Here is a 15409-nt window from a genome sequence, read left to right on the forward strand (position 1 = left end):
CTAGTTTTTATCTATAAATTAAGATGCAACCATGTATGTATGCACACACACACACACACACACACACACACACACACTTTTAAAACTTCTACAAAGTGCCTTCCACGGTCTCAACATTCTAAGTTGTTGTGATATTGGAGAGAAAAACAGACAGACAGACATCTCTGGCCCATCTCTGCACCTTTCTAGCTGCATGATCCCAAAGGCAGCCACTCTGAAAGGTTGTGTGGCGCTCGCCCCTCGTCCAAGTGTGGAGGGTGACACCAGCAGGGTCGCTGGGAAGAGGAGGGGGGGCTGGGGCAGTAAAGCACACCCCTGCTGGGGGGACACCTCTACCCCCGGCACGCTGTCATCGCAGCCACACGAGGTGCCCTCTCCTGCTGTCACCTAGCAATTCAATGGTGCCTACAGGGCGCCTGTGCTCCCACAGAACACTGATCTGCTGGGAAGTGGTGTCTGGTTCTTAAGCTTGGGGCCAGGAGGGTCTAGTCCTGGAGACTAACGTGAGTGGAACCTTCCAGAGGGGACGTCGCAGACAAGGCAGCCTGGGGGGCGGGACTTCAGGGACTTGGCAGGCTGAACGCAACCCTCGTGCTCCTGCAACCGTCCCTTAGAGGAGGGTGGGCCAGTCTGGACAAATTACTTGATCTCAGAATCTCGGTCTCACTTTCTGTAAAAAAGGAAACAACTACAGACACTGTGGAGCTTGCTTAAGTATGAAGTGTCTCCGCGGGGGTTCGTGTAACATTTCCAAAGCTGGTCTGCACCATACCTGTTTGATTTGTAGTTAATGTGTGACGGGGTGGGGGGAAGATTGCCGAGTTCTTGGGTCAGATAAGCTTGTGAACTGCAGTTAAATCAAGTTAAACAGGCTCCTTCACGGCAGGTTGTCTTGAAGCCTTAAACTTGCTCTGTGGATGGCGGTTCTGCACCGTGTCCTTGCCCGCCAGACCTGCCCCTGGGGCGCGTGCGGGGCCCCTGCACCTCCTCAGGGGCAAAACTGAGTCCTTCACCCACGTGCGTCCAGGGGACCAGGCTGCCATCAGCAGGGGTTCAAAAGTGTTAAAAGGGAGTTAGTTATTGAGTAAGAAGAAGAAAGACGGAGACAGTCTCTGATTGGCAAGCCTCGTACTTAGGTGGGATTTGCGAAGCGGAGAGACTTTCTCGTTGGTCTTAGGGAATGTCTGACTCTCCTTGGCTGGACACAAAGCAGGCGAACAGTCTGGGTATTTTCACACGAGGAAGGACTGTTCAACATCAAGGGCCCAGGGTGTTCTGCGGTGGCCACTTCCTCAGGACAAATGGCAGTCGATGGGGTGCTTTCTGGGGTCCAACTGTCCCTGTAAGGGCAGGGCAGCTGTGGCCGGAGGTTTCTTAGCCTCTATTTCCACACCCACCCAGCAGGGGTGAATTCTCTGCTTGCCTGTCCCTCTATCTGACTATTTTGAAACTCAAGCGAGGTTGAAAGAGGCAACCAGTACAGATGCAAGTGATTTCTGCAATACAGAGTGACAGCTAGACACCAACTAGCATCGCTATCGTTAGCGCTAATGGCAGAACCAGCAGGAAAATTAACGGTATACTAAAGAAAACATTAAGGAGATATTACAGACGTGCTGCTGGCGGCCAGTCTTCGCTTTATATTCACGACCTGCCAGGTTCTGAGCTGTTTATCCTCATCAGTGCACTCGACCTGTCCTCACAACAATTCCACAGGGAGATGCAACTGCTACCTACGTTTCAGAGTTTACGACATGGAAACACAGAGATTCAGTACAGAAGTTACAGAAGTCCTCCTTGGGGGAAGCAGGGAACACTGACATTTCCCAGCTGTCAGCCGGCCCTGGGGATAAGACCTCATTGATGTAGAGGACGCAGAAGATGTCACTTGGTGTAAAAGGTGGAAAACTATGCTGGTATCACGGTAATTATACTTAACATTTATGAGTACTTTTTACAAATGTTAAGTCATTTATTTTCACTAGTTCATTTCATCCTCGTTGTAACCCTCTGAGGCCAGTAGAATTATAGTCGCCAATTTATAGGTGAGGTAAAGCACGGGTTGCAGGGGTTGAGTAACTGACTTGCCCAGTGTCCACAGCTGCTAAGTGGCCGAGCTGGGATCTGAGTCCAGCCGATCGGTGTCTAGGGTACATGTCCTTGGCCTCCCCTGCCCTCCCAGCCCAGCTGCCTAGCAGTCCAGCATTTACCCTCCCATAAATGCTCTCCCCTCCTGTATGAAGCCCTTGGCCCTGTGGCTGGGCCATGAAACTTGCCAAGAGCCTGAGTGTCAGACGGGTCTGGAAAAAGTGCAGACTTTCCTATTCCAGCGCTGCCTGGGGCCGTGAGAACCCGTGAACTCAAAACTTCCCCAACGTGTCCTTCAGCACCATGGACAGGGTCTGCGGCATCTTTATTCTAACTCCCAGCATTTTGCCCCAACCTACAAGGCTATTTGAGGGTACATAGGCAGCTGAACCTATTTTCCCCTAAACCCTTTAATTATGATAAAAATAGAAGGGACTCGACCACAGTTATCCAAGTCGATAACCATGAATAATGCACATTAAGGAACAGGCTAAGAATAGGGGTCGGGGGCGCGGATTAAGCAAGCTGTGAAAAAAGAATGAGACCCAGAGCCGGCAGCAAATGGCATAAATTCATCTTAGAGGTTTCACACATACAAGCACACACATATCATTTATACTTTACGGCTCAGAGGCTCTATGATGTAGTCAGCGCATAAAACAAGTCGATTCCTACAAGGTACATGGGTTTTGAGGGTCAAGAATTCTCCGATAAAAGCATCCTTTTGGGGGGAGGGCAGGGAACCGGCATTGGCCAGTGCAGTGGTTAGGAATGGGGGTGTAGGGTCGGACAGACACAACCTCAGCCCCTCACCCACCACTCTGTGCCCTTGGGCATATGCTCCAGACTCCTTCAAGGAGCTGCAGGAGGCTGACACTCATAAAGTGAACAGCTGGCAGATATCAAGTGGTCAGTAAAAGGCTGAAGTCATGATTCTTTCCACCACAAGGCATCTTCTTTGAGACAAAGTCACTCGACTGCTGCGGACAAAATCACCAAGTGCTGGCCACTGAATTCTCCACGGCTGCCAGTGTTAACGCCCCACCCATCCCTTCGGACAGAACCTGCGAAGGAAGCGTGTCCATCATCCCCTGCAACGGCACACGTCCCACCTACACCAGAGCCCCGCGCTATGCAGAACCACCTCGCGCTTTCTGAGAGCGTTTCTTGGCCACTGCTCTGGAAAGGAGGCACTGGGAAGAGAATCCGGATGTAGCAGACCCCGCGCTTCACTCCCCACCCACCTGGACAGTCCATCACCTCCACAATATCCTCTCATCTCTCAATTTCAAGCACAGCCTGCTGTTGAAAGACACCAGAGAAAGAACTGACTCGGGTGGGAGGGACTCAGTCTTTCACACTGTGGATGGCACAAGGTGTGTCTGTCACGTTGAGATCAGAGAAATGTCACTGTGAGAGCAGGTCTGACTGTCCCATGAAGTGGGACAGGCACTGCGCCGCTGCTTCACAGGAAGGGCTCTCAGCCAGCTCAGACCTCAGGCCGCGGGCTGGTCAGGACCATGTGAGCGGCAGCGTCACTGCCACCCACCTCTCTGCCCTACGAGCTCTGCAGTGACGCAGATATTTTTCTAGACACTCTTCACCCTCCACCCCTCCACCCGCCTTGACTCTCAGTGCAGACGGCTGGATTAATCCTACTCCAAAGTTCACGTCCATCATTCTGCTGTCCTTCTCCAGCCCTCCAGCACAGGACGAGACCTAAATTGGGTAGGTGTTACACTTTTGAACAAACCAGAGCTCACTATAACCTACTTCGCCCTCTCCCTATAGCTTCTACAGTGAAAACATCGATGTGTAGGAGCATCTTCCTGAGTCTCAGCGCCCTTTTCCATGAAATGATGATGGGGATACCCTCCACCTGCCCTCACTGGGAGGCCTGAGTAAGACAATGACTGTGGAACCACCTGGCTCCGTGCTTGACACCCCGAAGGTTACTGCATCAGAAGCATCTCCAGGATTCCACGGGAGAAGGGAACGGTGGATGTGCAAGGAGGAGGAAGCAATGCCGGGGAGGTGGAAACGTGAACCCAGAACTGGCAGGAGATGGAGACGGGGGAGGGTCACTTGGGGCCAACAGGCAGGGGGCTTGATCCTCCACGTAACACAGAGCGGCTGCGCAGGGGTCTGTAGGGAACGGTGTGACCACAGCAGCGTTTAAAATCGAACGCAAATTCACGTGCATTTGCATGTTTCAAATAGGACAGCGAGAGAAGGCGCCAAAGGAAGCCACCTGGAGCTGAGGAGCCCCAGGCGCCCTGCCCACCACTGGGCACACGAGTCCCCAGCGCTCCTCAAGCCACTGCCTTTCCTGAGAGGCTGGATCTTCAGGTCCACAGCAATGCAGGGGAGACTGCTTTGTCCAATTTCAAATCATCAGAGAACAGGAGGCACCGGGCTTCTCGGGGGCCTGGTTTGGAATAAGCATGTGGGGAACCTACTTTTCTCAGACCTGGGGACCAGCCCACCTCAGCTGACAGCCCTGAACCTGGCCTTCTAACAACCCTCCTTAGTTCCATCAAGATGGCCGTGGCCTCTTTCCTCGGTTTCCCAATCGGCACCCTATTTGTTTAACTTCATGGTGAACCAACCCATAAGGGCTTCCCCCGTGATGACCTGCACTCGGCCCCAGCATCCGCTGCAGGACATTTGGCTGAAGTTTCTAGAGGCAGCATCCCAGGGAGTCAGAACAGCCTCTGCTATATGTCTGGCTCAGATTCCTCTTTCCCCGTCAGGTTTATGGTCCCGATAAAAATGGAAGAAAGCCATAAAAGACAAGGAAGCGATGTTTGCGTGACCTAAAATTCTGTCCGCTACTGAGTCAACCAGCCCAGTAAAATTTAGCTGAGTTCCTTCTATTTGCTCGCATAGTTTTTCTGGGGCACCGCACTGTGAAATCTGAGCACAAAATCCATACAAAATTTTATTGGCTGCCACACGGATTTCTGTGAAAATGCTGAAGAAAGGACTTTTTGGTGGTGGTTGTTTTGGTTTCTTTCCCCCCCGCTACCAAGCGCTGAGTACACAGTTGCTGACCCAAGCATGGCTTTACGGGACACTTTGCCACAATTCCATCCCCTGTGGCTCCCAAGGGCCCCCACCATCTACAAGGTGTGAGCCAGACTTGATGAGGGGCTGCAAGCCCTTTCCCTGCTCTGTCCTCTGTTACTCTCCACTCGAGGGAAACGGGGGCAGTGGAGTCTCCTCAGCACCAGGTCTAGGCTGGTCTCTACCTGAGAGCTGCCTTCTACATCCTATCCCAACTCTAATTAAAATATTAATACCAGCAGCTGCTCATAAAGAAAACAAAGAGCCCTGGTAGGAAATGCATTGCCCCGTGTATCTGAGCAGTGGGCAATGCTGGCTTAGGTGAGCCTGGACTCCGCTCTGCGACGTCATCTACAAGGGTCCACGCTGGGCCCAACCTGTGTGTGTGTCACCTTTGCCCTACCCCACCTGGCTCACTGCATGGCCGCAGATATCCGGGCTCTCATCGCACAGCCCCAGGCCCTGGGGGAAAGAACACCGTCCCTGGGCTTCTAAGTGAAAGTACTGAGTCTGTTGTTCTGTTTGGACTAACGTAGATAATGTGTCCGAACTGACCATCACGCTCAGAGAATCCAGTGCCCAGGTGGCTTAGACCTGATTCCCGCTAATGCTTTCTGATCTGCCAGGTGCTCTGCTAAGTTCTTTCCGTGGATGCAATCACTTAACCCTCACTTCAGTCTTACAAGAGCCTATTACTGTTACTATTATCTTCAGTGTACACGAGAAAACAGGCACCAAGAACTGCAATGACCTTTCCAAGGTCACACAGCAGGACAGGGGCAGTGCCAGGTTCCCAAAGCCTGACCCTCAGCCGCTGCCATGTTCTGTCATCTGGGACCAGCCGTCACAGCACGCAGGGTTCGGCAAATGCCCCACGCTGGGAGAGAGGGCTCTTCCCTCCAAAATGATACTGCTTCTGGATTTCATGCATGAACAGCTGTAAATATACTATTATTTTTTATTTTTTCATCATATTAAGTTCAAGCTCTAGTTGTTAGTTAAATGCTTATGTTTTGCAAAAGTACTAATGGTATAGCAACATAAAGAGCAATTAACAAGGCAAGAAGTAGCCCCAATCCCACTCCCCAGTGCACTGGCTCTTCTTGCTGCACACGCCTTTTGTGTGGGAGTGCATGTGGCCTCCTGTTCTACCATCTCATTGACGCCATGTTGCGTGCACATCTACATATATAAGGGCTTCCTAATTTTCACTTGAAGAGATGCAATTTTCCATCAGGTTGTTTCCATTCTTTGCTGCGCTGGTCACTGTTAAGAGTACTTATAAAGAACAGAGTCAGCTTGAGGTCGTTTTGTTTCTGTTTTTCCCTTCGTTGGAACTGTGCTTACAAGAATTTCCTAGATATTTTTTAGTTTCATTCTCTAAGCAGCCCCAGCAGTACAATACCGGGTATCCTGGGAAACCCTCAAGGTGCAGTGCTGACGTGACCGGTGTCCCAGGCAGGGTCTCCTGATAGCGTCGTCACCCTCTGAGTGTGTAACAGGGTGGAGGATGGAGGTGGCACAACAGACTCGATTAAGGACCAGGAAGAAGAAGAAACACTCATGATTAGACAACCACGTGACCAGAATGTGTGTGCATGTCTCCTCCGCTGAATTGGTGAGTGAGCCTCTGGGGGAGGCCCAGGCCATGTTTTACAGCTCTGTGAACCCACCACTCTCCCACGTACTAGGTACTTGAACGCTGTTTACTGAAGAAGCACATCTGTCACTCTTTTATGGATTTTAGCAACAGCTTCTAGCAGACAAAAGAAAGGAATAAAGATAAGGGACAGACTTTTACATGAACTACCACGTGCCAGGGACTAAGCCAGGTGCTGTCACAGGCACTGCCAACCTCCTATAAGCCCCACAACAGCCCTAAGGGGTGGGCATCAATGGCCCCACTTTACAGATGAGGAAACTGAGGCTCAGAGAGACACCACCCAATGCTCACCCAGCCACTGCAGAGCTGGGATCCAAACCAGGTCTGCCCAACTTCCCGAACCTGCTTTCTTTCCATCACCTGAGCCCACATCTGAGCACAAAACGAAAGCTCTCTTTGTCCTCGTCCCCCCAGGTGCTAGATTCCTAAGGGAAAGAGGAACGCTCCCAAAGGGCAGAGATCTATCTCCCCAGCATCACATGCACCCCTGCAGAGGAAAACTGGAGCGACGCTCTGGCTTCCAGACACCAGAGGGCGCTGTGGGTCCAGGAAAGGACGACAATGCAGCCTCTCTGTGGGGTTCCTCCCCTGAAGGCTGTGGTCCCCCAGAGCGGAAGGACCCTCGGGATGCAAAAGGAAGCTCACTGGACACCACGCACTTTGGCCTTGTTTTTGTTGTTTCTGAATTTTTTTCTACCGTGGGGCTCATGGACCACATCTCCATGGAAAAGACTCAGGGTCCAGCCATAGGAAACCTTACACCAACATCTTCACTCTGCTTAACTTATTTTGTCAACATGGAAGGACCAAGGGTGGGAAGGGCACGGAAGTCATCACCCCTCCCTGCTCCCCCTGACTCCCCCCACACTGGTCCAAACCAGCCCATCAGCACGGGTCCACACCATGCTGCAGCCGCCCTCTCTTACCCTCCTCAACAAGACAGCGTTGCCAATGACGACGGGGGTGGGGGGCGAGAACAGCGGCATCACCCATTATGCGGGCTTGCGACGTGGGGCCCTGGGTTCATCTTCCCAGCAACCTCACGTGGTAGGAACTATTATCATTCCCCTTCTCACTCTTACAGAAAAGGAACCTGAGGCTCCACATGAAGGGGAGCCGGAACGTGAAGCTGAACCTTTCTGACTGCAGAGTCTGTGACCATTCTATTGGCTCTTGGTCCTGGATGACGGAGGTCCACACTCCATCCATCCATTCACTCACTAGGCAAGCATTTATTTAGTGCCAGCTGTCTTCCAGACGCTGTGGAGGAGGGTCCACGCCTATCTTTCTCTCCTTCCGTGTCCCCAACACCTGGGCTACGTGCAGATCTTTTCAGGCAGCCCCTAAAAGCCTGCTTCCCCCTTTCCCTGAGCCCGATTTCATACGTATTAAAACACTGAGGGAGCTTTGTCCCAAGAACCCGTGGTGAACGTGGGGTGGAACGGGAACCAGAGAGAAGGCTGGCTTCCAAAACGAGGGGCGGAGGCAGCCCAGGAACAAAGCACCACACAGTGGTCCTGGGCATTTGGTGGGGGGCGCTGGGAAAGTCAGGAGGCCAAGAGCTCCGGCAGTGTTCCAGCTGTGTGACACTGGGCCAGTCACTCACCTTCTCTGAGCTTCGGTTTCCTCAGCTGCAGAAAAAGGGGTAATTGAATCAGCCTTCCAGCTTCCCTTCACGAGTGATTGTGTTTTCTAGCCATCTTACTAACTGTGACCTTGGGCAGGTCACTTGACCTCTAAGCTATGTTCTCTCATCTGTGAAAAGGGCATAGCTGTGACTTCCTCGAAGCACGTCTTAATAATGAGGCATTAAAGCATGGAACACAGCATACACGGTGCCTGGCCCTCAGACAGGTCAATGCACGTTGTCACAGTGGCTGATTACGTCACCAAAAATTTAAAAAAACCCAAAAAACCACAGCAAGATTCAGCGTAACATGACTGGACACAGTCATGGACTGTGGACACATCAGGCTCCAGTCCATCCAATCCCCTTGGCACTCTGCGATTGCTTTCGAGAGAATATTCAAGCAAAAAAGCTCTGTCCAAGTGCATGAGTCACCAGTGGTCTTCTCCTTTCTGTGGAGCCTGTTGTCCCCTTGACTCTCCCTGGCCTCGCTGCATCCTTGGAGGGGAAGCAGAGACTCCAAGTTACAGAAGACAGCCCCAGGGACTCAGGCTGGGGGTGGGCTGATGACCCAGTCTCAGAACTGCCACCTGCAAGGTCCCTTATGCATCATCCCATCCCACCCCTTCGTTTCTACAGATGAGGGAGCAGAGACCCAGAGACGGAGGTGACTCATCCTGAATCACATAGCTCAGATGTGGAAGAATCTAGACTCAGACTTTGCTAAAAATGCCCAACTGCAAGAGAATGTCAACTGAAGACAGAGCCAGGAGTGCCGGAGTCTATTCAGCTACGCGTCTCTTCTGCCGGCACCGGATGTGTGGGGAGGTCTCCCGGCTGGGACTGTGGCCCGGCAGCTTCAGGTCCTGAGCGTAGCGCTGCAGCCTGGGCTTTGGGGCACTGGGGAGGTGCCTCCAGAAGCAGAAGGCTGCCTGTCCTGAGCTCAACCAGAACAGACGGGGCAGAGATGCAGCTGCTGCTCCTGGGAGAAAGGGGGCCTGTCAGTTTCTCCTGGTGGCGCCAGCACATGAGAAGGACAGCACGTCACTCAGAGGACAAGCCGGCCCAGGAGCTGCACGTTGGTCTTGCCTGGGAAGCACAACCCAGGCTGAGCGCCCTGACTTCAAGGGCTCTGGCAGCCCCAGTCCTGAACCCATGGAACATGTGGGTGTCCTGTTAATACCCTGTGCCTGGGCTCTGGGCTATTAGGAACCGAACATGATGGCAACCATCAAACCTGAGTGCCTAGGTTCCAGGTGCTGTGCTTTGAGACCACACAGGAATCCAGGAAGATGGTGCCGCCAGTCCTGCTGTAGGCAGCGGGAGACCCGGACGCTGATGGCAGAGCTTGGGAACAGCCTCGACTGACCCAGGTCTGCCTGGTGCAAAGCTCGTGTTACACTGTGTGTCACACTGTCTCTCAAGTGGCTCTGTATTCCCGTGCAGTAGTTATTACGTGTGTGTGTGTTGCCTGTGCTTTTAACACAGGTTAAAAAAGAGAAGTTCATTGTGGAATAAATGAAGACACAAAGAAAAGTAAGGGAAAAAATAAATACTCTCACAGCTTTGCCACCCACAGACAACCAGTGGTTAACAATGGGGGTTTGCCCCCAGAATCACCTCCCTGAGTCTCACACACACACATAAACACAACTGGGGTCATACTGTATAGACATTCTGCAACGTGTTTCAATTAAAAACGAACAAAATGCTATCTTCATTTGCGGGGTCGTTAACTGTCCTTCTAAATGTGACTTTGCGTCTCTAAACACCATGTATTACTTAGCTGTACAACGACTCACGTTACCTTTTGCCCACTGCAGAGCATTACAGTCGTCTCCAGGCTGCCTTACAAATCACGCTGTAATTACGAAACGTGTGGGTATGTACTTGTGCACAGCCTTGATTTATCTCCTTAGAGTAAATCTCTCAACATGAACGGACTAAATAAAAGGTGCTACACGGAGAGACGAGCTGGGCACATGAAAGCTCTGTTTCCATAGTAACCTGACAGAGAGGCACCTGCTTTATACCATCAGCCCCATGCAAGGGGTTGATGTGAGCCCCCCTCTGAGTAACGATATCCTTCCGAGGTCCAATGCCCTGCATTCTGAGTCTGCAATTGCCTAGACTCCGGCAAAATAACCAACATAAATATATGTTACAAAGTATTGTGGCTGCCTCTCCTGGGAAATGGGAGATGTATTTTTAATCGCTGGTGTGAGTGGAAAATGGCATTTTTAGTGACTGCTTTTTATTTCTCCTTCTAGGCTGACACCTTAAGAAAGCTTTCCTCTTTAGAAGGAATCCCCTCTTTCCCAGGATCTGTCGACCTTGTACATCATCATCACGACTGATGACGGTTAAAGAAGGTGCAACATTCGTATCCAGGGAGAATGTGAATAGGCCTCCATTCCTCTGCCTGTCTAGTCCTACTGCCACCCATGACTCTGTCCCTCATCATCTTGCCTTCATGCTTCTGCAACAATCTCCCGACTATTCCCCAAGTTCCTCTGGTCTGCCCCGCTCTCACGTCTATCGGCACCTGCTATTTGAACCTTCTCAGCATGTCTGATCACACACAGACCGTCCAAGGCCTTCCCATCACTGCAAACAAGGCCTGAACACATTTTGATATTGAATGCCCTGTATGTTGGTCCTCAAACCACATCTGCAGCTCTGCATCCCAATTTCCATGAGCGCCATTAAGTACCCTCTGCTCTAAGCACTGTGAACCATCCATGTCCTAAACAAGCCCTTCCCTCCCACTTCACACACTGAGGCACTCAGCCCAGGAAACCTCTTCCCCTCCCACCCAAATTCTTACCAGGCAGCACCACGGCAGCATACAACTCTCCCGAACCCAAGTGCCCCATCCTGTTCCCGGGCCACATCTACAGCCCCTGGAGGAATGAGACAGCAGGGAGGTGCTTACCTTTTCACCCTTTTCTCCGTGGACAAAAGGTCCTCTGCCCTGGAAAAGCAAAGCAGAAGGCAAAGGTTATCTACGAAGCATCTCCACGGCATGACATCACACATGGCAGATGTGCCCTGGGATTCAAAATGGTGGGCTCCTTTCTCATAAGCCCTGCCAAGGAGCCTCTAAAAGACACTATCATTTACTGAGGGTAGATTCTCGTGAGTTTTATCTCATTTAATTTTTCCAACAACTCAATATTATGGTACTATTCTTTCTTCCACATCAGCTTTATCGAGATATAATCTACAGAGCACATAATTCACCTATTTAAAGTGTAGGACTTCTCTGGTGGCGCAGTGGTTAACAATCCGCCTGCCAATGCAGGGGACGCGGGTTCGAGCCCTGGTCCGGGAAGATCCTGCATGCCACGGAGCAACTAAGCCCGCGAGCCGCGACTACTGAAGCCCGCGCGCCTAGAGCCCGCGCTCCACAAGAGAAGCCGCTGCAATGAGAAGCCTGCACACAGCAACAAAGAGTAGCCCCTGCTCGCCGCAACTAGAGAAAGCCCGTGCACAGCGACGAAGACCCAACGTGGCCAAAAATAAATTAATTAATTAACTAAAAATAAGGTGTACAATTCAACGGCTTTTTAGTACATTTCCTAAATATACTAAATGTGGTGGTGCACCACCACCACAATCAACTTTAGAATGTTTTCATCATCCCAAAAGAACCCCAAACCCATTGTGGTCACTCCCCTTTTTCCCCCATCCCCTGCTCTGGGCAAACATTAATCAGTTTTCTGTTTCTATAAATTCACCTATTCTAGACGTTTTATATATATGAAATCATACATGTGGGCTTTTATGACTGGCTTCATAGCCCGTGTTTTCTTAGCAAAGTGCTGTCAAGGTTCACCCACTTTGCAGCATGTGTCAATACCTCATTTTATTAAAGAATACTGTGCCATTGCATGGCTATGACACACATTTTATTTAGCCATTCATCACGTGATGAGCATTTAGGTTCCTTCTACTTTTCCGTTATTATGAATGAGGCTGCTGTGAACACCCATGAACAAGTTTTTGTATGAACACGTGTCTTCATTTCTTTCGGTTATACTCCTAGGAGTGGAATTGCTGGGTCATATAATTCTGTGTTTAACCCTTTAAGGACCACCAGACTGTTTTTCAAAAGCAGCTGCAGCGTTTTTCACCAGCAACGTATGAGTTACGATTTCTCCACATTTCTAGTTGTTCTACACATTATTAAAGTGGGGTGTTAAGTCTCTCACTTCAATTCTCAATGTTTGCTTCATATATCTGGGGGCTCTGTTGTTAGGTGCACATATGTTTATAATTGTGACATATTTTTAGAGGATCGACACTTTTGTCGTTATAAAGTGTTCCTCTTTATTTCTATTAACTTTTTTAAAGCCTTTGTCTGATACTGTTACAGTCATTCCAATTTCTAATGTTTTATATTTGTAGAATGTGTATTGTCCATCCTTTTACTTTCAACCTATTTATATATTTGAATCTAAAGTGTGTCTCCCGTAGACACAATACAGTTGGATCTTGTTTTTATGTCCAGGCTGAAAATCTCTGCTGTTCAATTGGTTTGTTTAATACATTTACAGACAACGCTATTTTTGATGTAGGTAGATTGACATATGCCATTTAACTTTTTGTTTTCTGTGTCTCCTGACTTCTGTTCCTTTATTCCTCCTTTACTGCTCTTTTTTGCATTACATGAGTTCTTTTTAGTGCAACATTTTAACCTCTTTAAGGATATTTTCACCATATAGTTTTGAATTATTTTCTTGGAGGTTGCTTGAGGTTTACCATATACATCTTAACTTATCAGGACCTACTTAAGATTTACACTAACTTACTTCCAGTGAGACTTAGAAACATACTCCTACGTGATCTATTCCTTCTTCCCCATTTTTGTGCTACTGTTGTTACAAATATTTGTTAAATACCCAATGATATACTGTCATAATTATTACTTTGAACTTGCATTCTGGCCTCAATTATTTTCGGTGATGAGTCAGCTGATAATCTTATTGGGTTTTCCTTGTACATCAGGAATCATTTTTCTTTTTCTGCTTTCGATGTTTTTGCTTTGTCTGTTAGCGTTTTTTACCATGATTTTTCTAAGGATGGACCTCCTTTTGTTTTTCTTGGTTGGACTTCCTGAGGCTTCCTGAACATGCAGATCACTGCCCTTCATCAAATTCGGGATGTCTTCAGCCGTGATCTCTCTGAACGCTTTTTCTGCTCCTTTCTCTCCGCTCCGGGTACCCCTGTTATGTGCACTGACACACTTCACGGGCCCTCACACTTCTCTGAGGCTCTGTTCATTTTCCTTCATTATTGTTTCTCTCTGATCTTCAGATGACATGATCGCTACTGATCTGTTCTCAAGAATGCTGGCTCTTTCTTCAGCCAGTTCGAACCTACTGTCATGCCTCTCGAGTGATTTTCCTTTTCATTTCATTGACTGTACTTTACAATTTCCATTTAGTTCTAGAATTTCCATTTGGTTCTTTTTAACAATTTCTACCTCCTTATGTTCTATATGTGATGAGATAATGTCACGATGCTCCCCTCTGTTTCCTTCCGAATGGCTTCCTTTAGTTCTCTGGATATAATTACAATGGCTACTTTGCAGGCTTTGTCTGTTAGATCCGACATCTGTGCTCTCTCACAGGCAGTTTCTGTAGCCTGGTTTTTCCCTGTGTATCAGTAAAATGGGTGTTTCACTAGCCCTCACCTCACAACATCGAACTGAGGGTTAAATGAGCCAGAAATCTGTAAAACATACAGCACAGATCCCGGCACGCCATGAATGCTGTTAAATGTAAGCCTCTCTTCCTATTTCCATGTTAATTTGCACAGAGCGGGTGCTTCCTACCTCTGCACGGGAGGCCGGTGTGTAGAGTGTGCGTGAAAGGTATAGCTCAGCAAGTGAGCACAAGACTCAGATTAAAACAGATTCAAATCCTGCCTCTGCCACACACAGGCAGAGCACCTGACGTGACCACGAGCGCGTCACGCAAGTCTGAAAATTCTGTATCCTTCTCGTCCGTGAGTGACGAGCCTAAGTTTAAGAAGCTGTTCTAAGGAGTAAGGAGGGACCAACATGAAGCCCCTGTGAAGAAGGGCAGGCGGTATAGTTACTATCATGAGCTCTCAGGTGATGGCGCGGGGGTGTCTGCCAGGCTAACTCTTCTGGGGGAGTGGCTCTGTCTTGTCGTCGGGTTTCCCCTGCGCACTGAGAACCTAAAAGGAACTGGTTACACTCGCTCTCACTCACTGGCCTCCTACCACGGGCCAGGCATTTTACAGACAAAGCTGCTCTTTTCTTTGTTCTGCTCATGGAGCGAATGAGGTTTTCAGGGGGGTTAAGCAACCCGCTCGCAGTCACACAGCCAATAAAGGCAGGAGCCGGGGACGGCTACTGAGGCCCACCTGACTCCAAACCTGTGCTACTGATGCTACAAGATGCAGTCTGAAGGGTGGGTTTAGTGCTTCCACCAGGCCAGGTAACAACGGAGGAACAATAGCGTTTACTTTGCTTCTGCACTGTTACAAACTGTTTACATGTGTTAACTCGTTTTAATCCTCATCATGCAACTCAACAGTTAATTTTATCCTCCCCACTTTACAGATGAGGAAACTGAGGACAGGAAGGTTAAGTATCTTGGTGGAGCCAGCCTTTGCTTCCCAGCCATGGGCTCCTAAGCCCTGCTCTGCACCATGAATCATTTATCTCTGTAATTCTTCCCTGACCCACCATCCACTGTGCTCGCTCATCAACCTAAGGATCCACGAACACAGTCTGTGCTGGGCCAGATGCCGGGGATGCTGGACCGACAAACCGCAAACCGAGGTATCAGGGAGTCAGCTGATGTGGGGACTGACAGGCACCGGGGATGTGGGAGAACCGAGGGGGTGAGCCAGACCTGGGGTAGCAAAGATACCCTGGAGAACTACACCGGTTGAGTCTGAAAGGTGCGAAAACGTGAGCCAGGCAGGAG

At 49.7% G+C, this 15409-nt stretch overlaps 1 protein-coding gene across 1 annotated transcript in view; it reads right to left on the minus strand.

The window, feature by feature from the left end:
* The window catches only part of COL22A1 (collagen type XXII alpha 1 chain), a 233526-nt gene that overhangs the window by 148944 nt on the left and 69173 nt on the right, over positions 1-15409 (minus strand). The window contains exon 11 of the mRNA XM_065895156.1: positions 11380-11418. Within this exon, the coding sequence (XP_065751228.1) occupies positions 11380-11418 (39 nt within the window). The remainder of the gene's footprint in view (positions 1-11379; positions 11419-15409) is intronic.

This window comes from Phocoena phocoena, chromosome 17, assembly GCF_963924675.1.
Source record: "Phocoena phocoena chromosome 17, mPhoPho1.1, whole genome shotgun sequence".
NCBI lineage: Eukaryota > Metazoa > Chordata > Mammalia > Artiodactyla > Phocoenidae > Phocoena > Phocoena phocoena.